The 27,522-nt window shown below is 35.8% G+C and overlaps 4 protein-coding genes across 8 annotated transcripts; 2 read left to right on the top strand and 2 right to left on the bottom strand.

Annotated features, from left to right (window-relative positions):
- Positions 1 to 1,659: 1,659 nt before the first annotated feature.
- On the top strand, positions 1,660 to 5,171 carry LOC116032108 (uncharacterized protein At5g41620-like). Its single transcript, XM_031274510.1, has 3 exons — positions 1,660 to 2,292; positions 2,992 to 3,117; positions 3,455 to 5,171. Exons 1-3 carry the CDS (start codon positions 1,909 to 1,911, stop codon positions 4,970 to 4,972), a joined length of 2,028 nt encoding a protein of 675 aa, XP_031130370.1. The 5' UTR covers positions 1,660 to 1,908; the 3' UTR covers positions 4,973 to 5,171.
- Positions 5,130 to 7,073, bottom strand: LOC116032109. 2 transcript variants are annotated; one of them, XM_031274512.1, is made up of 7 exons: positions 6,680 to 7,073; positions 6,421 to 6,590; positions 6,231 to 6,333; positions 6,037 to 6,153; positions 5,776 to 5,946; positions 5,532 to 5,655; positions 5,130 to 5,451 (listed from the first exon to the last, which is right to left on the bottom strand). In XM_031274512.1, the coding sequence occupies exons 1-7, from the start codon at positions 6,959 to 6,961 to the stop codon at positions 5,336 to 5,338; spliced, it is 1,083 nt and encodes a 360-aa protein (XP_031130372.1). In that variant the 5' UTR covers positions 6,962 to 7,073; the 3' UTR covers positions 5,130 to 5,335. The 2 variants fall into 2 exon arrangements, with proteins under 2 accessions (XP_031130372.1, XP_031130371.1); XM_031274511.1 differs by having other exon boundaries at positions 5,776 to 6,153.
- A 2,628-nt stretch (positions 7,074 to 9,701) lies between these two features.
- Positions 9,702 to 11,880, top strand: LOC116033310. Its single transcript, XM_031276063.1, has 3 exons — positions 9,702 to 9,794; positions 10,504 to 10,714; positions 11,083 to 11,880. The coding sequence occupies exons 1-3, from the start codon at positions 9,702 to 9,704 to the stop codon at positions 11,784 to 11,786; spliced, it is 1,008 nt and encodes a 335-aa protein (XP_031131923.1). The 3' UTR covers positions 11,787 to 11,880.
- Positions 11,881 to 12,272: 392 nt separating this feature from the next.
- Positions 12,273 to 18,152, bottom strand: LOC116032134 (ABC transporter C family member 10-like). Of its 4 annotated transcripts, XM_031274555.1 has the most exons (11): positions 17,996 to 18,152; positions 15,575 to 17,528; positions 15,172 to 15,495; positions 15,007 to 15,093; positions 14,347 to 14,937; positions 14,093 to 14,257; positions 13,728 to 14,022; positions 13,431 to 13,645; positions 12,977 to 13,346; positions 12,639 to 12,878; positions 12,273 to 12,563 (listed from the first exon to the last, which is right to left on the bottom strand). In XM_031274555.1, exons 2-11 carry the CDS (start codon positions 17,513 to 17,515, stop codon positions 12,460 to 12,462), a joined length of 4,332 nt encoding a protein of 1,443 aa, XP_031130415.1. In that variant the 5' UTR covers positions 17,516 to 17,528; positions 17,996 to 18,152; the 3' UTR covers positions 12,273 to 12,459. The 4 variants fall into 4 exon arrangements, with proteins under 4 accessions (XP_031130415.1, XP_031130414.1, XP_031130416.1 ...); XM_031274554.1 differs by having other exon boundaries at positions 15,007 to 15,495; XM_031274556.1 differs by lacking the exon at positions 12,273 to 12,563 and having other exon boundaries at positions 12,735 to 12,910.
- Between the last annotated feature and the right edge of the window lie 9,370 nt (positions 18,153 to 27,522).

A 27,522-nucleotide genomic window follows, 5' to 3' on the forward strand; every position in this document is an offset into this window, starting at 1 on the left:
CTTGTTCATTTTTCATAATGAATGATTTGTAAAATCTATGTTAAATTCTAATAATTACCCATTACCCTTCTCCTAAATTGGAGTAACATTCGCTTGCTCTAAAGCACAATTGAACAATAAAAAAATAATAATAATAATAATAACTCTATTTTACTAAGTGCTGTAAGGTGTAGAGTTGGACTCCTACTAAGAAAAAAGTATAAAGTTGACTTTGTTGTGAACACCAAATCTCACAATTTACTTTCAAAAGACATTATTAGCATGTCTAGTTCACGTAATGAATTTTGAGGTAATAAGAATCATATTCCATAGAGAATGGGATAAGCAAGGAATAAAATAAGAATTACATTTCATTCATTGTTTGATTCATTGAAAATTAAAATAGACGTTAGCAATTGTATTCTAGAAATTAATTGGATTAAGGAATAGAAATGCAATAAACATTAAAAACACAAAATTACCTCCACACAAAAAAAAACACACACACAAAGTCAAATAGTGTGAAAGATTGTAGTGCCTATAGGCACCATACCTCTTTGTACAAAGTCAAATAGTGTGAGAACACTGTTGACTCTACATTCCATACAAATTCAAAGCTAGACTTGGCAATTTATCATACAACCATTAACACAATACGAAATCAGATACAAAAACAACATATTAAGGAGTAATGTTTAATCTAAACATGTCCTAGGTTATTAACGGGTTGATCCGTTAAGAACCTGCTAAAATTTATGTCTTAACGGGTTAACCTGTTAATGTTAGAAAAATAGTGTCGCGCAGATATTATAAATATTGACTAAGTGTTTAGAAACATAGCGTATGAAGGAGTAGGAAATGATTTACTGTGCTGTGTTCTGCCTTAAGAGCAATTTCTCGGGAACGATGCAGTCGTATAAATTAGTATTGCTCCGCAAGGTTGACGCAATGCTACGGTTACGTGCACCCATAAACATAGATAGAACCTGACTTTATCATATAGCTTAGACTGACTTTAACAAGTCGTATTCATGTTTAGCCTTATCGTGTTCTTATTGTTATTGTGTCCCACCCATTAATGAACCCATTTGCATGAATTGCCATGTCTACTCAAAATCTTCACCAATGACTTTAAGATAGTATTGTGTATAAGAGTAATGAGTGTCGATCGACATCTTAGAATTTTCTATAATATATATATATATATATATATATATATATATATTCTTGAAAACTCAAGAATAACCTGATACCAAGACCCCCTCAAAATAACTATTTTCCTTGAAAGGAGTATAGACTCATACCCATAAATAAAATAAATTACTACATAATGAAATAAACATATCCTCAAGAATATAATTTAATTCTTGACATCAAAGGTGTTGTAAGATTGAAATGCAATTCTCAGAATAACATTATTCCCTTACTCGAAAACTTTTATGTAAATATTTAAAAAAAAAAAATCAAAATCCAATAATAACATTGTTGAAGGATATGATGATAAATGCACGATCATCAATGTGGGTGGATAAATTTCGAAAATCTACAGGGATGAGAACTGGCAAAGTAAACTATGGCGTCTACGGCTGTCCAAAGGGCCCATGTAGCGCTTACTCAAAATTAGACCCCCACCTGTGACTTGTGAAATGGAATATAGACTTTCTATGCCATGCCAGGCCCTCGAAAGGAGAATCATTTTCTTGGATAAATACCCCTTATTATATACTCCTACAACTTCCGTATTAATCTTTTCCTGTGTTTATTCTGTGCCATGAATTTCGAGAATCACGGAAAAGATGCAATACGGTCCACTATCAGTACTGCCATAAACAATAAAGAAGCAGCTGCAAGTTAGCCTCAAATGATGAGATGGGATGGAGAGAGAAGAAGAAGAAGAAAAAAAAAACAATTTTGTAATCTAGGCAGAGGATGATGATGATGATGAGAAAAAGGGTGAAAGCTCAAAAAAGGGGAGAGCAGTGTGGGGAAGGGCCAGCAGAAAAGCAAGGAAATTTGGGGGAAAAGTTGAAGAAAGTTGGGAAAAGAGGGGGTCACTCCACTCCAATCATACCCTTTTGGAGGCTCTACAAACATCAAGATCAAGAACCTCATACTACTTTTGTATCTTCAAGAAAACTTGGTGCCACCCTTTGGGAGCTCCATCACTATAAGCTGCCTCTTTCTAAAATGCAACAGGGTGTGGGTGTGGGTGTTCCCCTTGCAAGGCTTCGCCACCGCCACCGCCACCGCCATGAGGAGGAGAACACAGAGCTTGATCCTCCCCCTGATCCTTCTCCAATTTTGCCTGAACTGGTAAAGATTGAATCTTTATGCTCTTTATATGGTTCTAAATTTTTCTATTATCACCCTTCTTTTTCTCTATGTTTATGGTGTTTGTTTTCATTATGGTTTTGTCATTAAGATGGAATTTACTGAATTTGCTTCATTATTGGTGGTGAAACTTCTCTATGGTTTGATTTTCTGCTTCTGTTTTTTGGTACTATGTTAGAGGTGTTTTATAATTGGACTTATTTTTTTTTGCTGTCCCCATCTGTTTTTTTGTTCTTTTGTTGATCATATATCAGTATTTGGACCTCAATTCATCCAAAAGGGCAAAAGGACAGCTTCTTAACAATGATGGCCACATGTGAAATAATGCTATACATGCCCATTCTGCTTGTCCCTTGGGTTGTCTGAATGTTTAGCATAATTTCAGAATAGTTATGAATGTTATCTAATGGTTCTAGGTTTCCTGGTGTCCATAATGTTGTAGCTTCGTTTTTTATGAACCTGAGGGGGTTCCGAGTGGGCGAGAATCCGACTGAATTGCACTCAAGAATTTGTTTGGTGTTTGCTGGTTAGATTTAATGTTTGCATCTGTTCATGGTTGATAATCTACCTAATATGATTGATATCCTTATTCGATGATTTGAGGATATATATATTTCCCGCGATTTGCAAACCCAGCAAGGTTTCTGACAATTTGCTAATAACATCTGTTTCTGATGGCAGCCAGAAAGCGCGGGCAGTTTGAGGAGGCATCTTGTTGCGTCACTAATGCAGCATCATCGGCCCGTTGAAAGGAGTAGCCATGCCATACAACCCGTATCTCCTGCAAGTTACAACAGCTCAATGGAGGTATAAATTTATATTTCAATTTTCCAGTTTATCTAGTCTGGATGATTTCTTTAATTCTTAATTGTAGGTTAAAGCATAGCCAGTGTGCCCTCAAACCATCATAATCACAATTGCAATTAGTGATCAATCTAAACATGATCACGTAGAAAAGTTAAAAATATGGAAACGTAATTATATAGTTTACATACCAATTAAAACCATAATTATCTTAAAAGAACATTGTATAGGAAGAAGATGGTGTATAATATCAAAGGTATAAATACATGAAATTTACTATTAGAAAGACTTGGCATCTTTTGCCATATCAAAGGCATCTTTACACGCTTCTATGCTGCAGGTAGCCCCTTACAACCCCGCAATTACTCCTTCGAGTTCTGTAGATTTCAAGGGGAGAATTGGGGAGGGTGGTTATAGCCTCAGAACATCAACGGAACTGCTTAAGGTGTTGAATCGAATCTGGAGCCTGGAAGAGCAACACGTATCCAACATGACACTTGTGAGGAAATTAAAGAAAGAGCTCGGCCATGCTCATATGCGTATCAAAGAGTTGTTGCAAGAGCAGCAAGCTGATCGACGGGGAGTGGATGAATTAATGAAGCAGATTACTGAAGACAAACTGGTTAGGAAAGGCAAGGAACAAGACCGAATAAATGCTGCTGTGCAGTCTGCCAGGGATGAGCTGGATGACGAAAGGAAGCTAAGGAAACGCTCGGAGAGCTTGCATCGCAAATTAGCTCGTGAACTTTTGGAAGTCAAAACATCTTTTGCTAATGCTGTGAAAGAGTTGGAAAGGGAGAGAAAATCTCGTAAACTTTTGGAAGACCTTTGCGATGAGTTTGCGTGGGGAATTAGCGACTATGAACAAGAATTGCATTCTCTGAGACAGAAATCTGACAAGGAATGGACGGGAAGGACCAATGATGATAGGCTGATTCTTCATATATCAGAATCATGGCTTGACGAAAGGATGCAGATGAAACTACAACTACAGCGTGGTGGAGGAGAAGAAAATCCTACAGTGGAAAAACTAAGCTCCGAAATAGAGGAATTTCTTCAAATTAAAAGGGCTGGAATCAAGAGCAATCCCCACTTGGAGGATCCCACCTACCGTAGAAGTTCTCTAGAATCCATCCCTCTGAATGTTGCTGTTAGTGCTCCTCAAGACGAGGGTGATGAAGATATTTCTGTAGGTAGTGATTCACATTGTTTTGAGTTACGCAAAGCAAGTGCTGTTGACTCAAAATCCCCGGAAAATGAAGCCAAGGGCCATGACACCGAAGAGATTGTGAAGGCAGACTATACAATGCAAAAATTTGGATCTCATGAAAGGGCCAAGGGTCGCAGTCCATCCAATATGCAGGTGAAGTTTCAAGAAAAGATGGCACAAGCGACACTAGTAAGTAAAGGCGGGGACCATGTTCAAGATTTGGAACAAGGGAAAACAATTCGAGAGAGTTTAGCTGAAATAAGCAGTTCAAAGAAACCTGATAGATGCAAGAAAACAGAAGAAGGTAGTTCTGAAAAAAAGAGTAAACCCCATGCAACTCCTGGACTAAACTCAAACTATAGCATCGATGACTTAATACGAAGCCACTATTTCTTGTCAGAATGTGGAATAATGCCTCCTGAAAATGAGTACGGTGCGGCTTCTTTTGGTAATTCCAACTGGAGCAGTCGTGCTAGTCCAGTACGGCAATGGACAGAGAAACTCCCGTCATGTGATAATGAATTCGAGTCCTCTTCAAAATTTCCTCCAGATTCGAAAGAGCATACTTTGAAGGCAAAGCTATTGGATGCGAAGCAACGGGGTCAACAATCACGTTCCCGTCCAAAAGGTTCAAAAATTTCATCTTAGGGTTGAATGTTTTGTAGATTGAGCAATATATAAATCTGCATCCAGCTCAGAGGCTGGAGTTGTGTGAATATTAGATAAGGTACTCTCTGCAGTTCAGTGTGTTATTCTTAAGTTAAATGTGTAAATCATGTAACACATGCTGACATGGAGAGTTAGGTTTGCCTGTTCACATATGAAATATATCATAAAATTTCCTTAAGCATTTCACGTTCACAATATTAACCTCACAGATCCTTTACTTGCCTATTTGATTCTCTCCTGATATTTAGAAATAAGGCCACAATTTGTTGGGGAATAAAGATTTTGAATCGACACCAAGGTGAATAATTTGTTTGAACTCTTACTTAGCTATAGCTGCTGCACTTAGGACATTGAAAAGACATAGGATGCACCGTTCTTCTTTGGGTTCCCTTGAATAATTGACAGGGTTCTTTCATCCATGTCGATCACAGCTGTGCAAAGTGTGTGAAGTAATGGACCTGGAAAGTACCACAGAAGAAGCATCATTAATACGGTGATGCTATCATGAGGGTAGAGTTCTCATAATTCCTTGGCATACCTGTCATGTAAATGGGGTACTTGTTATCATGCATGTCTCCCAGGAGTTCTAGATAATCGCTTTTTGATCCTTTTGGCAATGACGCTGCTCTTTTCTGCCTGCTTAGTGAGTTCTCATCATGTGCCTTCAATAAGCCAAAACGTCGACAAGTTATGGGCTTCAGTGATTACGTTTTTAACTCTGCTTGATTTTATTATTACTCCGTATTTTTCTTTTTATGGTCCAGGTCGAAAAGGTTACTTGCCTGGTTAACATGAAGATGAAGGTACATATTAGCATGGAAGAATGGTGTTTCTCCCACCTCAAGAACCGATACTCTGTATCTTGATGCTGTCTCCACATTCAGAATCCTCCTAGTCCTTGTATCTACCAAGTTATAGCTGTGCCCTACAGATGCTTCGGATGAGGAAATCCTCTGAAGTGCACAAAAGCCATAATATCTATCAATCCCGGGTTCGTTTTCTTGATTTAGGCTGTGTCTTAGAGAGTGCAAAAAAGGACTTACAGTCAGGGCATCATCAATGCTTTTCGATTCAAGCAAGTCTCGGGAGATGAAGTTCCTTCCAATGCTACCAGCCACGATCTCCTCCTCGGTTGGGGGCACCGAATTCAGGGTAAATGCCTGGTACATAACAATCTCATTTTTTTACCTTCTCCGCTTGACTATGCAATGCAAATACTGTTCGATTTTTTACTCACCACTCCGTGGCTATTGAACCCAAAAGCACAGCTTGGCAGCTCTCCTGCATAGGTGTATGCAGTGAATGTTGTTCCATCGAATAAGGTTGCCTTTATCAAATATCTGCAGCAATAAACTCAATCGGTCTCCCTTTTTCTCTAAATAATCATAGTCTTACCATATAAAGTATTGCTCTAATTCTAAACATACGTGTGACCAACAAGCGCGACATTTGCATCCTCGTTGTGAGCTGCAATGGCCATGGAGTCATTCACAACAAGAATGTCCGAACAATCATCATTATTATTATTATCCTCTGGCTGTGTTTCCTCGTTCCGAATAAATGGAAGTATTTCCTTTCTGAAGTTGAGTAGTAAAATCTTGAAATTCAAAAGAACTGTATTAGTTATGTGACATGTATCCTGACATTTTACATATATTTATATATATCTGCAGAATGAAGCTTTACTTGAAGAAAAGGCACGCCGCTCCCATCAGAAGTTCCCCGGAGCTCATCCCAGTAGCCGGGAAACGCCTTGCGGTTGGTTTCACTCAAGGAATGGATGAGAGGGGTCGAAATCGGGGACTGAGCAAAGGGGAGGAGTTGGTTTTGAAGAATGAGGTCAGTGGACAATCTGCTTCTTATGAGTTTGGAGAACCTCTGACCAATCAAGAACCCAAGCTGGTAGTTTTCACAGGGGCCAACTTCAAATATCTCTAGATTCTTTCCTTCCATATTCATACTCCCCATCCTTTTAAAGAATCTGTTTTGTGTTGTGTGGTGAATGGAGTTATGGAGTTTGGGTAGTTTAAGGTGATAGCTCCTTATCTTCCTGAATTTCCAAAGGTTAAGGTTTTACCTTGTAAATACAAAAAGACAAATGCAAGTCACGTGCGTCTCCCATTTGTGTCTTTTGATTTGAAGAAAACGGGTCCTGTTTCCTGTATGGTAGAATGGAATGTCACAATATTATATATGATAGTGTGGTATGTTTCTTTAAGGAAAATTGTCATATGCTTTGTCAGCAATACGTACACAGGGGAAATGAGTGCAATTTTACAAAATACAAAGTGTATTTGCGGCATGATTACTCTGCCCGACAATTTTTGCCCTGCCCGACAATTTGTGATGCCTTTGATGAGACTTAATTCTTGGTATCTTGTGATAAATTTTACCGTGGTGGGACTTGATTCTTGATATCTTGTGACAAATTTTACCGTTGCTATTGGTGAGACTTGATTCTCGGTATCTTGTGACAAATTTGACATTTGTAACCAGTTGACCTGTTCAGAATATTTCGCCACGTTGCTGGTGAGACTTAATTCTTGGTATCTTGTGACAAATTTCACATTTGTGACCAGTTGACATGTCCATAATATTCTGCCATGTTGCTAGTGAGACTTGATTCTGTCCAGAATATTCCACCACGTGTATGATCTCCCTATTTTATACGATTCTTCTATTTGAGGGTTGGTGGCTAGAAACTTGAAATTGTCACTTGGAGCAAATGAGATGATGTAAATTATGGTAATTCAGTTGAATACATAGGTTATACCTCTCACACTACCGCGGGTAACACTCAATCCTTGGTCATTTTTTTCAAACTTCACACTGTGACCAACTGAGTTGCCCATGCGTGCAATAAAATGATTATTTTATTTTGTATTCATAGTAGTCATTTGTTTTACTATTTAACATTGTAGATAACTATAATGTTCTTTATTTTTTTTTTTCATTTCAAAATAAATTGGCTTATTCCTTTGTGGTTTTGCCTATATAGACAAGGATTGAAAGCCTATACAAATATGAGGCAGGGTGGTTGACTTTTCTCAAAGCCAAAAAAAAAAAATTGTTCTCTTTAATTGGTTGCTTAGATAGATGTGATGTTTGGTTAATTAAGCATCAAAGAAAGATGAAATGAGTGTTTGACACTGAATTTGTAGGAATAGGCCCCAAAGAATAAAAGAAAGATAGTGTTAATCATACTGAGATTTGCCAATTCAACCCTAAATCTATGCTAAATGCACCACTCAACATCTTATTAATTGGCCTCATAATAATGCACCAAAACTAATTATTCAGTCCACTAAAACTTTTGGCGCATGAGAATTGGCATAGAAGAAGTAAAACACATTCATTTGATTGGTTATGATGAGAACTGAATATTGTATTGATTCAATTAAACAATTACAATGATGAGGAATAGGAGATATATATACTAGGGGAGTCTCAGGTAGAATAGGATAGCTAGTCCTAACGTGACTCAAACTCAGAGAGTCCTAATAGTTATGCACAAGTATAGGGTCAATTTAATGGTCTAAATTTATAATTTTAAATAAAATATTTATTGTTATAAAATTTATCAAAGAAAATGATGAGATAATATTTAACTCAATTAGAATATAAATGGATGAATTGGCTCACATGATTAATTCCAACCAAATTAACCATTAAAAGGTTGTCATTGTTGTAAATTACAATGTCGCTGTCGAAGCTCAAACTTTGATCTTGTCGCTGCCGAAGCTCGAACTTTGATCTCTGCTTTTAAATACTACTTATTGAACAAGTGAGTTAAGCTTGTGCAAGCAAACTGAATTATATGCTGCTAGTGCTACATCAATACCAAAATGAGTGTATCTACGCAGCAAATTAAACATTTGATTGTATGGGGATTGACTGTTATGATGGAGAATCATTATCTCTCTTCTTTTATATGTTTCCATTAAAGATTTGCTGAGTAACCAAAGCCTGCAAAGCATGCTTTAATTGGATCTCCCCGCAGTCCAAGGAATTGAAGAGGATTGATGATAGTCTCCTCTTCATCAACCGACAGACTACATAATAGCTTCACCTGGCCTCTACTTTACTACTGTGAGGACTAACCTAAATCAATCATTATCACTATCTGTCAATTCTCATACTATTCATACATTTCGATTATTTGTTGTTCCATTTAATAACCCTAATAATAATATTATTCAATACTAGAATTAACTTACTTTAATAAGAAATAATACATAACAAATGAAATGATGAGTTTTATTTAAACTCTTGCGGATTTTTCAAAACGACTAGCTATACTGATTTTTTTCATATATATATATATATATATATATATATATATATAAATGTCATAATTTTTTATTGATATAAGCATAAATATCATTTATCTCGTTTTGCAATAGAAGAACGGAATTTATTCCTTATTTCTCAAAGGAAACCTTATATATGTGAGTGGGGTTCCAAAAAATTAAGAAATCGAAACTAAGATTTTGTGATTGCATGCAGTTAAGGTTTTATATGTATAGTGGAATCAAAACATTGTGATGATGCCTATGAATACATAAACATTTGATGACATGCATTGTTATTATTGTGTGGTGACGCGTGATAGTGTAGATGAGAAAAAAAAAAAGTTAGTCAGACTTAGTAATTATAAAATTACAAGTTTATTTTCTTGGTAACTACGAGTGTTTTGGTCATAAAAAAAATGGATGAATATACCATAGTTGTTGCCTTTAATATAAAATTAGGTGAAGCTAAAGGGAGTCTGGGGCCAACAGCAACACAAAAGCACGACTTTGTATGAGAAAACCAGCTTTCAACTCCTAAAGAACACACCTCACTTAGCTTGTTCTACTCTGCAAATCTGCAATAACCACCTTATATAAAAGCCTTACAACCTCCCCCGCCATTTCGCTTTATCCACTCCCTTTCCCACTTCTCAATGCTCCCAAACTGGAATCTTAATTACCCTGCCCTTCAAAAGCCAAAGTCCCACTACAAAACTTCACCATCCATTCTTGACTTCAGTGAAAGTCATCTTAGCTCGGTGTTTCTCCAATGGGATCCAATGCACTCTGCTATCTCTTTCTCTCTCTGCAATATTTCTCTTCCTTCTTGTTGCGCCCGCGGAAGTGGGATAGATCAGATTGCAACAATAATTTGAGAAAGAAAAATAAATGAGGCACAGATTTTACGTGGAAAACCCCTAAACAAATTAGGGTAAAAACCACGGGCAAGGGTAGAAGAATTTCACTATGAGAAAATAGGAGTTACAACCACTCTCTAACTAACAAGGAGAAAACAAGGATAATTCTCTCTTGCTAGGAAGGAGAAATACACTCAACAAACTCTCTAATATCTCTAGTATATGAGGGAAGAATAGAATGATTTGGGATGGCTAGAATGGCAAAATGACCTCCCTATTTATAGTTGAGAAATTGGGGTCATTTTGTAGTTAGCCTAAAATGTAGGGACCCAACAATAAATAGTATGTTCAAAATTTGCAGCTGCCTAACTATGCTTTGTGGCTGTATGGTCTGCTGCCAAACTTCACTGCTACCTTTGCTGCTGCCTGCTGCCGACACTTCTCCCAAAGCTCCAACCCCATCGATTCTCTGGACATTCTAATCCACCGCCACGCCCTGAACGCGCTAGTCAACCAGCGGCGGCCCCGCACGGGCGCGCTCTACAACGCCACCCTCCCGGCCAACCTCGCAGGTAGGGGTGTGCAATTTATGAAATTTTTCGGTTAGCCAACCGAACCACCGAAAAATTTCAGTTAACCATTAACCGAATCAAAAAATTCGGCTCAATTAATGGTTAAAGGAATCTTGAAACTTCGGTTAACTATTAATTCGGTTCGAAAGGTTGGTTAACCGAATTTATATATATATATATAATTATTATTTTAGGTGTTATTTTTAGAATTTTATATTTTAGGTTTAAAAAGTTCGGTTAGACTGATTAACCGAAAAAAAAAAAATTTGGTTCTATTAATTCGGTAACACAAATTTCAATTCGATTAACGGTTAAAGATTTTAAAATTTTATTAATTCAGTTAACCGAATGAACACCCTTACTTGCAGGGATGAAGCTCTCAGTGGTGCGGCTACGAAGCAAGACGCTATGGCGAAAAGGCGCGAATTTTAGCAACTTTCATATCCCCCCAAAGACCCTCCCAGTCCCCTATGTTAAACGGGTGCTCATAGTTTCCCACGATCTAGGCAACTGGTCCTCCTCTCAGTACTTCAATCTCTCAGTCTCAGGCTACTCCCTTCTCACATCCATCGTAGGTTTCACAATCTACGACTCCTCGTCCAAACATCCCAACATTAAAAACCTCACGCGCCTCGACCTTAACATCACCACGGGAATACCTATATCCGTTGAGTTCAAGAACGTGTCAAGTGGGGCCCGGGGAAAGACAAAATGTGCGATATTTGATGGTAAAGGGGAAGTGGTTCTAAGTGGTATGGAATTTCCTAATGTTTGTTATACGAGAAAGCAAGGCCAATTTTGTGTGGTGGTGGGGAATAAGAGGAAGGTGGGCGCGTGGGGGTTTTGGCTGATTGGGTTTGGTGTTGGGGTTTTTGGGTTGGGTGCTGTAGGGGTGGCTGGGAATTTGTTGCGTGGGATTGTTAAGGCGAAGAAGAATTGTGAAATGGAGAAAGAAGCAGAGGATGGTGAGTTGATGGAGAGCATTTGGATCTACAATAGCACCAAAATGCCTCGAGCTATGGTCACAAGGACTCATCCTGCTGCAGTGATGGATAATTCAAGTCTTCATTAGATATACTCTCATCTAGCTTTCAACAACCTGTACTTCATTTCTATTCCTGCATATTGCCCTGTAAAAATATATTTAAAGATATCATAGTGTGTTTTTCATAGTCAGTTGTCCATAGCTGATCGGCTCAAATCAAACAGCTTGACTAATTTGGTTGGGATTGGGATTACCCTTAAGACATATTGTCATGTTGGTTGCAACTTGCATATAGTATATAAAATGCTAAGCCCAACTATTGATTTAAGCTTTTAGTTGAGACAAAACGAGTTCAAAGTGGCCAATAAATGGTCAAGTCTAGTACCTGATGGGTGGAGGATTGTGGACGAAGGCCGGTAAAGTCCTTAAGGGCCGAACCCAGCAGCCAGCCTGTTTCGACAGTCTATAAGTAAGGAAATAAGTTGCGTTCGCTACTAGTTCCCAACAATAACAATTTCAACTAGTTATAGCTTTTGGCGTGAATGGTAAGCGCGTGATCCAAAAAGTAGGATATGATTTGTTTGAAAATGTGGTTTTGGTGGACCACATTATTATTGTTGAATGTCAAAAACCCATACAAGATTCTATTATAACCAAAGAATATATTGTATATTGAATACCCTTTCAAAAACAAAACTCAAATATTTAGGCACACCATTTGTTGTTTGTACTGCATTTTTAATTTTTTTGCTGTTTTGGCCTACATGTTTCCAGAACGGGACCAGTACTCCTTAACAAGCTGCCCAAACAATGACCCTTCTTCATTTATAAGCTTCATTGGTCTGTCATACTCTACCAGCTTCCCTGAAAATGTCACACAAACCTTAAAATATTTTGTTGGGACAAAAAACAAATGTTAACAAAAGAAATAAGGCTTACCATCACTTATAGCAAGAACCATTGTGCAGTCCATGACAGTAGGTATTCTATGAGCTACTGTGATCACAGTGCAATCTGCAAACTCTGTTCTTATTGTTTTCTGGATTATTGAATCAGTTGTGTTGTCTATTGATGCAGTAGCTTCGTCTAGGACTAGGATCTTCCTTCGTTTTAGCAGCGCCCGTCCTAGGCAGAATAGTTGTCGTTGTCCCATGCTCCAGTTTGATCCGTCTTGTAGCACTGTTAGTTTAATTCATTCCTATTTCCTAAGTCTGAGGATTCTGAGATTCTTGGTTTAAAGAGTTTATTATGTATGAATGAACCTTAATTAGTCTTACCTGGGGAGTCGAGTCCAGCATCCTTCTGTTGAACTGCATCTCTGAGCTGACATTTTGCAAGAACCTCCCAAATTTGGTCATCGGTGTGGTCTGACAAGGGGTCTAGGTTGTGTCTGATTGTCCCGCTGAAGAGCGTGGGGTCTTGTGGGATGATTGCCAGGGATGAGCGGAGGTCGTGGACCCCGACTGCAGAGATGTTTAGGCCATCTATGATGATCTTGCCCTCGGTAGGCTCCACGAGGCGAAAGAGGGCACTGATGAGAGTTGTTTTCCCACTTCCTGTCCTGCCTACAATCCCAACTTTGTAGCCTCCTTCAAATGTGCAGCTAATGCCTTGGAGAACCAGAGGCGCATTGTCTCGATATCTGACCTGAAATCATATCTTTTATTTTGTTTTTCAATCTGATCATGAGCAAAAACAGCATATTGTTGTGGATACTAATGAATGACTAACCTTGAGATCATGAATCTCCACTTTACCAATGGAAGGCCATTCGGGTGCAGGTCGATTGCCTTCTATTATTTCAGGGGCCTCACTGGGAATATTCATGTACTGTTCTAGCCGTTCCACTGATACAATCGAATTTTCTAGCGCGCACTGATTCTGGACTGCATAAACCAGGTTTATGTTCAACGAGAGAGCGTACGATAGAGCCATGCCAATGTATCCTGCAACCATTCATAACATCAGAGAACGCAATTCTACTTCAGTTAAGTTACTGAATCAGTGTAGAGAAAGTTTGCAACTTGCCTGATTTAGAGGCTTCGAAAGGGAGTAAAGTCATGGCTAAAGCCGAGGATGATAGAACAATCGCGCATATTGTTTCGAGGCGTTGGATCAGCCATTCAGTGGCTGAAAAGCTGTGGAAAGTCGAACTTGCATTCTTGTCAATAAGGTGCATATGTTGCGAGCAGAATCTTTCCTCCTCCCCGAATGCTCTAATCGTTGTTGCTCCTGCAATGGATTCAGCCAGATGGCTAGCCACCGAAGACTTTGTTGTCCCGTCGATCCTCATGAGCTCTTTTGCAGTTGCAAAGTAGAATCTCTACAAAAACAAACGGTTTAAAACTTTACCCGAGATTTAATTTAGCCAAGCATAGTGTTTAGTACACTACCTGTAAGAGGATTGTGACATAAACTGTTGGAATGATGAGTATTAAGATTGGCCAGGTAAGAGCAGCCAATGCTCCCAGGCTAAAATATGTTGTCAGGGTGGCCGAAACAGCTTGACTGAACCTAAAAGACAAATCGAGGTCCACGACACTCAGATCCAACGATACCTGTGACAGAAGATTATTTATTGCATCATATCAGCTCCATTCTAAGTTGCAGCATTATGGCAGTGTTATGCTGGTTCATAGATTCTTACCCGGCTGAGTATTCTCCCGAGGGGGGTAGAATCATAGAAGGACATCGGGGCTCGAATAAGAGAGGCCATTAGCTTAGCAAATATAGATATTGATCTCCTTAAGCCTAAGGAAATTATAGCATATGACCTAAGGAACAAGGTCAATGACATGCCAAATCCTATGGCTGAGTATATGAGTATAAGGTTCAATTTGCTCATCTCGGGGTTCTGCAAATCCGCTGCTAGCCATAGATTCTGCTCCAGCTGCCCAACCATGTACGCCAAGTGGGCGATTATCGCTACTAACAGGTAAAAGAAGCCGTGGCTTTCGCCTAGGTACTGCTTATAAGGCTTTAGACCAGTGTTTCCTGTTTCTCTTTCTTCTTGCTTGATCAACTGCTCCCCTTTAGATTCTATTTGCTGATCTTCTGAAATTATGTTTTGAATGCTTTCTTCTTCGCGGTTTATGGATTTCTTTTGTGTACTATACCCTCCATTCTTCTCAGAATTTGCTGTCTCTCTGTGTGCACAGACAAGGCTATGAAATTCTTGACAAGAGATCAGTAACTGATCATAGGTGTCTGCTTTTAGGATCTTCCCTTCAGACATTAACTGTGAACAAAAGTGAATTTTCATCAAAAACTTTCTAAGAATGGCTGAAACTAAGAGAGGGGAACTAACCAAAATAGAATCGAACGCTGGAAGGAAGTCAACTTGATGAGTTACTAGTAAGACTGTCTTTCTTGAAAGAGCTCCCATTACATATTCCTGACAAAAACAATCCATTTTTAGCTTGCAGAAAATGAGAACAGTTTGTTTGTTTTCGTTAAGGATTGAGTGTTTTACGTTGAATAAATTTGTGGCGGTGTGTGCATCGACAGCGCTGAATGGATCATCGAGTAGATAGATGTCTGCATCCTGATATAATGCTCGTGCCAGCTGAACTCTCTGCTTCTGCCCCCCGCTTAGATTAACTCCTCGTTCGCCTATCACTGTTTGGTCGCCAAAAGGAAGCATTTGAAGGTCCTTCTCCAGAGAAGACCTCTTGATTACCTCGTCGTATTTTAGTTGATCCATGATGGAACCAAATAAAATGTTGTCTTGAATCGTCCCGGTTTGGATCCATGCATTTTGAGACACATATGTGAGCTTCCCATGATGAACTTGAACCTGAAATCTTGCAGAAAAGTTAAGAGCTAGCTGGCCAAGTTTTGTTGTTTGATTTAATTTAAGTGATCTTGGAACTTACAGTGCCATCGATAAATGGAACCTCTCCGAGAATTGCTGCAATTAGAGTCGATTTACCCGAGCCAACCTCTCCACAGATGGCTACCTTCTGGCCAGGTTTAACACAAAGATTTATGCCTTCTAGTGTTGGTGTTACAGAACAGTCATCCCAAGAGATTCGGTTGCATTTCACGAGAACTGAGTAGTCTGGTTCTTGATCACGATATTTCTTCTCGTTGTGTAACTCGGGTGCCTCGAGGAACTTGAGAATCCGGGTGAACGAAACCTTGGCTTCAATGAATACTCCGAGGACATCAGGGACTGACCTTATAGGCTCCTGAATGATCCGAAAAGTGGCGAGAAATGTGAAGACATTGGTAGCGTTGAGAGGGATTCGGAGAGCATAGCAAGCCCAGAATGTGACTGCTGAAACAATGATGGGAGATGACCAGAACAGAACCATGTAATAGCCCTTCTGAACTTGAACCAATTTTAGCCATCTGAACTCTTCTTTTCTCAGCCCTTCTATTCCATTCTTGAAATGCATCTCCCAAGCATAGAGTTTCAACACTTTCATACTTGTTAATGCTTCTGTTATAGCCCTCAGCATTCTGTCCTGTGTTACCATAAGCTTTGTCAAATACTTGTGCTGTAATTTGGCGACCGGAGAATTCACCAAAACGCTCAGCGCCACCAACAGCACAGCCGGGATCGTTGCCAGCCCGACAGCATAGTACATGGTACCTAGTCCAAAACAAATCTGAATGCCTGTTGTCCAAATCTGGTGGAACCAAAACGGGAACTCCCCGATTTTGTAGGCATCAACCGTGGCATAATTCATTATTTCCCCGGGCGAATGAGTGGTTTTAGCAGTGTTCGAAAGCCTAAGTTGCTTCTCATAGATGGCTGCAGTTAACAGTGATCTTATTTGCAGGCCAATCAGTCTAGTCCTGAAAAACCACTGCCTTTCTGCTAGTGATTCTATGAATTTTGCAACAAGAATCCCTAAAGTGAGAGCATAGCCTTCATATTCAAACCCCCCTCTCCCATTTGCAACTTCTATGAATTCATAAAGAAACAGTGGCCCTGTGGACACTGTCAGGATCTTAACAAGTGCAAATGTTCCCGAAACAATAAGAGCTCTCCGCTGACTAGCAACTATCGACGAGAAAACAGAAGGCCGAAAACTAGGATTAGCCTGTTTCTGTCTGTTCATTTGCTCCTTAAACAAACAGTTCAATGTCCCGGCCTGATCATCCGATCTCAGCTCTGGGATGTCGCCATCGCCTAGAGTTTTCTCCTTGCCTTTCTTCAACACCGCGCTTAACCAGCAAAACGTCATCTTGTTTAGAACCCCGGCTTTTGCAAATGCAGTTACATTCTGTTGTTCTTCAAGCGCTTCATAGTAACAATCATCTGTTTCTGACATCCTTTGCTCCTCCTTGTATGCAGAGATGAGCAGAAGAACCATCCCGGGAAGCGATAAAATGTCGAGAACTGATTCAACATACACAACCTTGTTCGAAATCACTTCCCAGATAGACAAGAAGCAGAGAAATCCAACCACTAAGGCCTCCAAAAAGCACAATTTCACCACTGAGGAAATTAAGGTGGACTGTTTCTTCTTGCTGACAGACAACCCCAGAAACAGCATTGTGAATCCTTGTAACGCCAACATTAACCATGAATGCAGAGGTAAAACACTCGAATTCTTGACAACTTCCCAAACTGCCAAGCAAAAGTAGCCCGCACCTAAACCGCCATTCAAACTGCAGGAACACACCTGCAGCAATCTCGAGTTGCTTGCAGTTCCAGACACCAAATTCTTTCTCGACGAAAGCTTGTGAGAGTAGTGCAGATATGCAAGAAATAGCAGAAGCAAAACATTTGCAGAAATGATCAGTATGTGGCCGATGCAGATACTACACGCCTTTTCTCCGCAGAAAACTTGCCACAGATCCATGGTTTCCTATTCTCTGCCCGTAACAAAACCAAACACAAAATAATGCAACTAATAATATCAGATTCTTGAACAGATACTGCATTGTAACAGAGTCAATAGTACTCAAAAAAAGAATATCAGATTCTTGAAACTCTAATGAAAAATAACATGAAAAACAATGATGAAAGAAGTTTGCAGATTATATTGCTTATCAACATTTCTGATGAAGTAAGTATCCAACTAATATCCACCATGTATAATGATTAGTTACAGATCCAAGAAATATAAATTAAACATACAACAATTAGTTTTCTGATCTTAAAAACTGTCATCATGGAGCCATTTTTACATATCTTCTGAGCTGAGCTTACAAAGAAAGAAATTACTAAATCTTTTCAAACACCCAACTTCAATTCAAGACTGAATTTTTGCTCAAAATAACCATGAAAAATTCATTTAGAGAAAGATATACAAATACTAAAACAAGATTACATAACTTACTTCTTTAAATTCCTTAAATAAATCACATGAAAACATGGGGTTTGCAAAGCAAATCTTCTGCTAGAAACATCTTTTTTTTTTTTTTTTGAGTTTCTTAAGAAGATTATGATCCAAGCTTACCAAGAAATGAAGAAACTACTGGCGTTTATAAAACCTGCATGCAAAGTAGGTAGCTGAACATTGTTGGTTAGCTGTTGAATTTGTACACGCAATAATTAATTAATTGGATATTATCATATTAATAATGGCCGTACACTTTATCATATGTTTAATTAGTAAATGTAGGTAATCATTTTGATTCGTTGGATTCCACTAAAAGAAGTGTGTTTCTTTCCGCTTTCTTCTTTTCTTATTTGGAAACTACTATCATGTATTTTGTTAAAAAAGTTTTTGTTTTTTTCAAAAAGAAGAAGAAAGATGGAAATAAAGAAAAATTTGTTCAAATGGAAAATGTTAAAAAAAATAGAAAAGTTTTTTAATAATGGGAGTGTTTAGTAAATAGTTGTTAGTTGATAGCTGTTAGTTGATTGAGTTAATGAGTTTGACTAGAGTTGATAACACTAATTGATTGTAGAAAAATATTTGTTAAATTAGCTGATAGCTCATTACATGCAAAATGACTTTCTCAAAAAACTGTTTTGAGTAGTTTTTTGAATTTTAACATTATGAAGCAATAAGCTGTTACAAAATGCTAATTAATCAAAACACTCATATTGATTGTTTAACCAAGCCAAACAACTAATAGTGGTTAAATAAGTCAAAATTGAATTGGTTGATAAGCTAACTATGTTATCAAACAAGACCAACATATTTTATTCTCTACTCCTTAATAATTTGTTTAAAGCCTACTACTATGTGGTGTGATTACACATCTATTATCATTCCAAATGAATGGTCACATGATTGAACTCTAGTGGTGAAACATTGATTCTTTAAATTAAAAATATATTAAAAAAGTATAAAACAAACACTATCTTTTCAAAATCTTTTATTTCGAGTCTTAAAAAAAATTGTTCAAATGAACTAGAGATTAATAAATTATTTTATTCTATCAGGAAAAGTTATGGATCGAGTCTTTAAAAAAAATTGTTCAAATGAACTAGAGATTAATAAATTATTTTATTTTATCAGGAAAAGTTATGGACAAAATGATTACAATTTTTCCCATTAAGTGACATTCTTATTATCGAAACCCTTAAAAAAGTATTTTGTTCTATTTGGAAAAATTTTGGAAAAATTATGGACAAAATTACAACTTTTTTCTATTTTGGCAGTATTCAATTGTTCCAATAGCTATATTGCACCAGGTGCATGTAGGGTTGATTATACCATGGAACATGTTTCATACTACGTGTGTCGAATTGTTTCACTGTAAGTTTAATTTTTTATAAAGTTTTGAGGGTTGACTCGCGAAGCCTAGGGGCTAAAGTTCATGTGATTCTAACTCATTCTATGCGGGTTGGAATTCTTTTTTTTTTTTTTTTTTTGAGAAGCTTTTTTTTTTTAAAAAAAAAAAAATTGAACAACCCATTACAATTATGATTAATAAATAATGCATATATTTTGAAAATCATTAGTGAAAATGAGAATAATTCCTGTCATGGTTCATGCAATAAGTTTTACAGCAAACAAAATTACCTAGGATAGTACAATAATTGAAAGTATATAATGGAAGGAATTAAACATTCTTGCACCTTTTCTTGGACAGTACAGTGAGTTGTACAGGTGACTTTGATACGAACTCATGACAACGTTTTTTTTTTTTTTTTTGGACAACGTTGAAAAAAAAAAAAAAAACACTCATGACAACGTTGAAACTCTTGGTCTTATCTACCAATATATATCAGCGCCTCGAGGTTGTTGGCAAATTATTGTGTACCTGTATGGACCACGATCCAAAACGATATTTTTGAATTTTATGAATTAGAATAATATACTTTATGCGTTATAATAATATATTTTATGTGTTAGAATAACATATCTTATGTGAGAATAATGAAACTTCTAGGATAAGATAATGTATTTTATGCGTTAAAATAATATACATCATGTTTTAGAATAATGTACATTATGAGTTATAAAAATATATGTTGTAGTGGGTCTTGATAAAAAAAAATACATAAAATGATGTCGCTTTTGGACCGTGATCCACACACAGTAATAACGGTTGGCAAGGCTGTGCACGGAAAGAGCAGTTTGAGGTGTGAGGAAATTTAAAGGTGCAAAATGTATACAAATATGTATGCCCAGGTTAGTAGATGACTAGACACAACCTTCTACTTGTGTGGGTTAAAGACTAAAGTGAAAAAAAAATCAAAAGAAATTGACAAAAATAGAAAACTTTTGAATACGGGATAAAAAGAGAAAAATTTATTTGACAAATGAATTTCTTGTAGATAATTTCTTTTATGCGGTCAAAGAGACACGAATTTTCGTGTTTGTATTTTTTTTTTTTTAAATCACAATCACATACACGCAAGTGGAGACACACAAGTCTCACTTGCGTGTCTGTTTGACCGCGAAAAAAATAAAATAATCTGACAAGAAACTCATTTGCCAAATGAGTTTTTTCTCTTTTTATCTAATTTTCAAAAGTTTTCTATTTTGTGTCAACTTTTTTTGGTTTGTTCTCATTTTAGTATGATCCTTGTTTGTGTAGTATTAAATCTTTTTTTTTTCCCCTAATTTAAATAGTCGGGGCCGCACGTTGCGCGTCAAGCTCACATTTTCGCAATCCCTATTTCAAATGACCCTAACCCACCTCATCGAGGGGAGAGGCAAGTAGGGTTGTTAGCGAACAGAGTTTTCAGTAAACTATTTGTGTTTGTATTCAGTAAGCATTTGTTATGTTCGTTTGTTAAGGTAAACGAATATAAATAAACAAATTTTAGAGTTCGGTTAATAAACGAACAAAGTTTGAATATTTATAGGCGGCTCGTGAACAAACTCGTTTGTGTTTGATAGTACAAAATGCTTTCAATATACTTAGATGCATAACAATATATGTAAAACACAGATCCAGTGAGAGAATTTAGCCCAAGAAAACTCTTTTATTCATCTTGCTGTAATCATGTAGAGAGAATAGGGAGAGAGAGTAGTTTCTTGGGTTCATCTAGAGAGAATGAGAGAGGAGCCAAAAAAAAGTCCCTAACATGCAAGGTTAAGGTCCCTTTTATAGGGTTAGTACCCGTACTCGTATTCATCTACGTACAAAATACTTAAGGCCGTATATTCGGAATATATTTCCTATCAGTGTTGATTTAATAATGTTTATAAACAAACTCATTTAGTGTTCGTTTAATAATATTCACAAACGAGCTCATTTAATATTCGCTTAATAATATACACTTTTGAAATAATGTAATTGTACTTTTTGTCTTTTTTATGACTAACCCCCGCGCTATAATTAAACAACAGCGTTATGGTTGATATATTGTCATAAAAAGGACAACTAATCTTTTTTAATTTGGTATATAATTACGTAGACTACTTCCATAGTGGGTGATCGACTGTCCTAAAAAAATGTAATAATTGTTGTAAATTCAGCCTATTAGTTCAATCTTTTAGGTTGATTCTAGGGTGTGTTTGGTTCATGAAGCTATCGGGAATGTAAATTAAAGTCATTGTTATTATTTGGTTGACAGATTTCTAGAACATTATTATAAGATTTGATTACCCCTTAACTAGAAAACTCATTCCCTAATAAAATAAGAATTTCATTCCATTATGCCCCCTCCTAATTGGTAATTTGATTTTTAAGTTTGGATTAGTGCTTTTAGATTTTTTTTTTTTTGTTCATATTGGTGCTTTAGATGTCTTTATATTAAAATAAATTGTCTTGATTTTTTGTTCTTGTATTTTTAAAACCTTTATTCCTATTATAGGTTCATACATAACCAATCTTAAGCTAGACAAATTGAGTTTAGAAAATGAAATGAATTGTAAATTTATATTAGTTCTAATACCGCATGGGCAGCTCTAATCAATAATATTTTATAATAGGAATAAAGGTTTATATTAGGAACCAAGTGTTTTTGTTCATATTGTTTTTATTTTTTATTTTTGTTCATATTTGTGCTTTAAAATCTTTATTCCTTTTTTTTTTTTTTGTAAAGACCTTTATTCCTATTATGCGAATCCACAATGCCGCCTCTAGTCATGACCTTTAAGTCAGGCAAGGAACCGAGTGTTTTTATTGTTAAGGTTAATTCTATTTTCCCATTAATCTATACAGATTGAGTTTAGAATATGGAATGAATTGTAAATTTATATTAGTTCTAATACATTTAAATGATGCACAATAAGGGTGTGTTTGGTTCGCATATGGGAATTGAAATTGGAATGAGAATCAAATACTTGGTAATGGTAATGAGTTTTGGTGAAAGTATTTTGCATGCTTGGTAGTAGTGTGAAATTGGAATGATTACAAATATTGTTGGTTGGTTATGTATTAAAAAATCAAGATATTGTAATATAAAGACATCCAAAGCACCAATATGAACAAAAGAATAAAAACAAAAATCTAAAAGCACTATCCAAACTTAAAAATTAAATTACCAATTAGGAGGGGGAATAATGGAATGAACCCCTTATTTTATTAGGGAATGAGTTCTCTAATTAAGGGGATAATCAAATCACATAGTAGTGCTCTAGAAACCTGTCAACCAAACAATAACAATGACTTTGATTCTCATTCCTGATAGCTAAATACATGAACCAAACATACCCTAAGTATTTTACATACAAGATCAATGAATACTGCAACCGTCGCTATTTTTAAAATTTCTTCATTTTCTGAATTTGCAAGATTAACTACAATATTGTTGTAGTCTCGAAATATTTTCGATGCGTCAAGTGTGTCACGATGTTCTATTGCCCTACATTAGCATTTTTAATAATAAGTTGTAAATGTAGCTACATAAGATAATGATCTAATTTTATATTATATTTTTTTAATACATTCTAACATATTTGTAATATATGTTTAACAATTATGTCAACTCTAATTAAGATGAGATTCGGACCTAAGATCTCTTTTATAGAAATCATTGAGTAAGTTAAGAATAATAAATATATATAAACATCAAAGTTGTATAACGTGCATATATTCATGCAACATTGCAAGATGCATGATTGCATGTACTAAATGTATTAATGAAATATTAATGTTAAGTCACGCCACTATCATTATCATACAATTATATACAGTAAAAAAGTTATAACGTACTGTACTATGAGGAATCTAGAATATCCTTAGTAATTGTTTTGATCATGTACGTATATATAGTATGATTTGAATCTATTTTATTTTATTTTCTATGAAAATGATTTTCAACCTAACATTATATAACCTCTTGGTTACGAATAAAAAGCTTGCGTGGTCTCAACTTGAATATGCACTTTAAGCGGAGATTGCCTTGTGACTAACTGAAAAATAATCAAAATAGGTAAATCAATTTTGACCTTGTGGTTTAGTGACACCCGGTGTCTTGGTTTACACTCTCACATGAATGATGGGAGTGGGTTTGAGCCCTCAGTAGAGGCTGTTTCAGTAGGTTGAGAAATTAGCTAACCTAAATCAATTTAGATTATTTATAGTTAACCGACTCAAGTCAATATATAAGCAACTCTTATAGAAAATTAAACTTAAAATATTGTGATTAGTGAGCTAACTATTTGATTTATTTGGAAGGTTGCGAAACTTTTTATTATATAATCTATAAAGTAGAATTGGTTGCCAACTATCTTTCAATTTGGTTAGTGGGAACCACATGCATGGTACGTGAGCGAAAAGCAAACTAGAACCTATTAGTTTATTAACTGCTGGAAATTTGTGTATTTTAACCATCTTAAAGGTGGAGAAATTTTATTTTTTTTGGGAGTGGGTTCGAGTCTCAGTGGAGACAACTGTTGACTCTTTGTGATTCAGTAGGTTGAGAAAGTAGTTATGAACAGATACTACATTATAACAGAGGCGGTAGTACTCAAAAAATAATTGAAAATGTTGTTTATGTCTATAAATTCTCATTTTTAACTATTTTTAGTGGTAAAAAAAATTAGAGTTCCCCAGTAATATTAATTTGGTAAAAGCATTGTATTTAATTATTAAATAGTTTACGCTAAAATGTTTGTGTGGACGAATATTATAAATTAATTTAAAAAATAAAATGTTAATCTTTTTTTTTTTTTTGAAAAACAACTGAGCATAAAATTTATTGATGAATAAGGTGTCTTATACACTAGTTTGTTCGCTAATTTATGGATAAAGTTAAAAGAAAAAGAATTAATAGAGCTAATGAGGTTGGTGCAATCGTTGAGGGCTAGCTAGTCCTACATATATTCGTTCTTGTCTAAGATAAAGCCTCCTTGCACGTCAATGCCTCTCCAGGAGAGGGTTTGAATCACAACACAATGATGGATCTATTTGAGTCCCTAAATATAGTTTAAAGTTTAAACACAAATTTGATCCTTATTAGCTATCAATGTGGGATATAACAATGTGCCATTTTTCTATTTTCATTTTACAATCCAAGCAAGTTCTTAGTCCCTAGGTTTTACTTTCCTTGCCCATACCAGCTGCCCCTTTGATTTGTAAATTGTAATTGAACTACTATATATGCATTATTTACTTTCTTTATCTTTTAGCCCTTTGATAGAAGGAACTAAATACATGCAACGAAAGCTAATTATTTAGGAAAATGACATGCATCTTGACAAATTGTAAAAACAAAATTTTATGGATGTAAAGTTCAAATTAATCAAGAAAACCTGTGGTCATATTCAAAATAAAAAAAAAAATTAAGGGTACAAAGCCATATTGTAGAGCAATGTTCAATTCATTTTTATTATCTCAACTACCTTACATAAAATTCAAGCAACTTACTATGTACAAATCGACTTGAAAAAGTTTAATATGAACTTTTAGGGCGTGTTTCATTTAAACATGAGAATCAGAATCAACATGGTAATAATTAAATACTTAGCAATTGAAATATTGAGTTTTGGTGAAACTATATTTTGCATGTTTGGTAGTAGACTGGAATTAGAATGGTTACCAATATTATTGTTTTATATATAACAGTATAATTGGAATAAAGTTTTACAAAAAAAACAAAACAAAACAAAATAAAAACAAAACAAAAAAACAAAACAAAACAAAAACAAAAAATCAAGGCAATTGGTCCTAATATGATAACATCCAAATGAACAAAAAATTAAAACAAAAATCTAAAAGTACTAACCTTATGTAGTGAGGGTGTTACGAAATGCGAATACGATGAAATGGACAGGATAAGACTGAATTAATGGAATGATATCGGGTTTAAGTTAGATAATGATCGAATTTTATAATTATAAGCATAATTAAATCCTATACATGTATTTCCGAAAGTTGTCAACCAAACAATGTTGATACACTCTCATTTGTACCTATTTTACTTGTGTTTTTACTTAGGTTTTATAGTTAATTGTGTGTTAAAATGTTGTCTCCAATGCTTTTTCCTTGTTATTTTATTTAAAGTGGTATAATGCTTGGTTTGAGTGTCTTTGATGTGTTTAGTGCTGCATTATAACCATTTGGGAGCAAAAAGGCAATGCAAAGGAATCAAAAGTGTTCAGAAGTCAAAATGGGACCGAAGTGCACTGTTCACCGCAGATTCTCGACGCGTCGAGACCTTCCAGTGTGCAATTGATTTTTCGCCATTTCATTCTCGACGCGTCGAGAATCCAGCCCAGGACACTGTTCATCCCCGAACAAAATTCCATATTTGTCCCTGTTTTGGATCCCACTATTTAAGGCTTCATTTCTCCCCAAACCCTACCTGTTGGCTGCTGGTTCTTGTCAGAAAAAGACGGAAAAAGAACAAAGAATAGAAGCTTCATCATCTCCAAAAGCCAAAGAAGAAATCATCACAACTTTTGGAAAGGAGATCAAAGAAAAGAGCTTGGAGGCATCATTTGGGAGAATATCTTCCTTTCTCTTTTCTATTTTGAACTTTATTGAATATTTGTTGGATCTATTTTAGCCATGTTAGGCTAAACTTTCTTTTGGGATTTTTGGGTATAAAAGTGTTTATGATGTTTATGAACCTATGTGCCTAGTTCTTAATTTGTTTTAATGAAATATCTATTTGGGTTTATTGCTTGTGTTGCAATTGTGATTTATGTTGTTGATACTTGTAGTTAGATGCATATGATTACTTGTATCCTTGCTAGATTTGTCTATGAATCAAAGAGCACCCGCAATTGCACTTGACTATTGTACCTCGAGAGAGGACAATTTGGTTAAGGGATATATTGTGAATAGCTCACGAGAGTGAGTATTCCAATTACCGTATTTTGGGTTTGAGTTACGAGAGTAACCTTTCCCTTTTAGATGGCAATTCTTCACACTTGTTTAACTCAAATAATTATTTCACTTTAGATTGGCACTAGGTGATTAAACACTTTAACTCCCAAAAATCCCGCTTTTACCTCTTTGAATACAAAAACCCGTTTGCCTTGTTTTATTTAGCTTGTTTGCATATTCATAGATAATCATCCATTGTTAACGTAGGAATAGCTTCTTGCGAATATAATTAGTAACTAGTGCTTGATACCCCACTTCCCTGTGGTTCGATAACCTCGAAATACTCCAGGTATTTGTATGTGGATTTATGCTACGACCAAATGTGTATGATTTTCACTCACATTCCTTGTATCTAATTCCATGAACCAAACACAACCTTAAATAATTAAACATTGCACCACCGCAAATCCACAATGTATTCCTAATGTAAAAGAAGTTTTGAAGTTTAGTAAAATCTTTACTTTCCGTACTCTTTGTCTCACATGGAAGAAATAAAAAGGTTTTCTATTAATTGAAAATTATTGAAATCAATAATAAAGATAAAGAAAACTCTGGAAATGAAGAAAAGTTGTACCAACTCTTCCTAAAGAGATAGGAAATCAAAGAGGAGCCTCAACACTCCTCTTTATTTTACTTCTCATTCAATATTGTCCCACATCATATGGGATGTAAATGTAAGAATGTGTTAGAATAATTTTCTGGTTTTCTTTATTAAAGTATTTTTTATTTCATTTTCTAAACTAGTCTAGATTAGTTCATATTCTTTAGTGATCCTATTTTCTAACAGATTTACAGGTTTCTGACTTTGTTTCTGTTATTGTGTTCTAGCTTATTTAAAGGTTTTTTTTTAGAAAGCAATTTAAAGGCTTTGATTAGGGAATAATACATTCATATTATCTTTCTCAATTACTAATATTGTTACATGGGAAAATACCTGAAAGACTTTCTTGTTCTTCTTCTTTCTTGTTGAATCCTTTTGCAATAGTATTGGTATTTTGCAGAAAATTCAAAACTACAAACTTGAAACTCTAATTAGAGCACCGTTTAGGCTAATTTTTAGCGTTTTGCTAATGAGATCAAAAAATTATTATTATTATTATTATTATTATTATTATTATTATTATTATTTTGTCAAAACGGTGTTAACCAAAAAAGACCTTTGTATATGAAATCTTACTTT

This window comes from Ipomoea triloba, chromosome 10 (genome assembly GCF_003576645.1).
Source record: "Ipomoea triloba cultivar NCNSP0323 chromosome 10, ASM357664v1".
Lineage (NCBI taxonomy): Eukaryota > Viridiplantae > Streptophyta > Magnoliopsida > Solanales > Convolvulaceae > Ipomoea > Ipomoea triloba.

Bases quoted from the DNA above. Each gene is read 5' to 3' on its own strand.
- LOC116032134 (XM_031274554.1), bottom strand. From the start codon at position 17,515: ATGGATCTGTGGCAAGTTTTCTGCGGAGAAAAGGCGTGTAGTATCTGC. The intron at 13,646-13,727 runs GCAAGTTGCAAA...GAATGGTTGCAG, and splicing joins TTTCGAAGCCTCTAAATCAG to GATACATTGGCATGGCTCTA. The intron at 13,347-13,430 runs GTTAGTCATTCA...ATATGATTTCAG, and splicing joins TGGAGATTCATGATCTCAAG to GTCAGATATCGAGACAATGC.
- LOC116032109 (XM_031274511.1), bottom strand. From the start codon at position 6,961: ATGGGGAGTATGAATATGGAAGGAAAGAATCTAGAGATATTTGAAGTT. The intron at 6,334-6,420 runs GTATGTTTAGAA...TTATTGCTGCAG, and splicing joins GTCGCGCTTGTTGGTCACAC to ATATTTGATAAAGGCAACCT. The intron at 5,452-5,531 runs GTATGCCAAGGA...GGTACTTTCCAG, and splicing joins GTACCCCATTTACATGACAG to GTCCATTACTTCACACACTT.
- LOC116032108 (XM_031274510.1), top strand. From the start codon at position 1,909: ATGATGATGATGATGAGAAAAAGGGTGAAAGCTCAAAAAAGGGGAGAG. The intron at 2,293-2,991 runs GTAAAGATTGAA...TTCTGATGGCAG, and splicing joins CTCCAATTTTGCCTGAACTG to CCAGAAAGCGCGGGCAGTTT. The intron at 3,118-3,454 runs GTATAAATTTAT...TCTATGCTGCAG, and splicing joins GTTACAACAGCTCAATGGAG to GTAGCCCCTTACAACCCCGC.
- LOC116033310 (XM_031276063.1), top strand. From the start codon at position 9,702: ATGGATGAATATACCATAGTTGTTGCCTTTAATATAAAATTAGGTGAA. The intron at 9,795-10,503 runs GTATGAGAAAAC...CAAAATTTGCAG, and splicing joins CAACACAAAAGCACGACTTT to CTGCCTAACTATGCTTTGTG. The intron at 10,715-11,082 runs GTAGGGGTGTGC...CCTTACTTGCAG, and splicing joins CCTCCCGGCCAACCTCGCAG to GGATGAAGCTCTCAGTGGTG.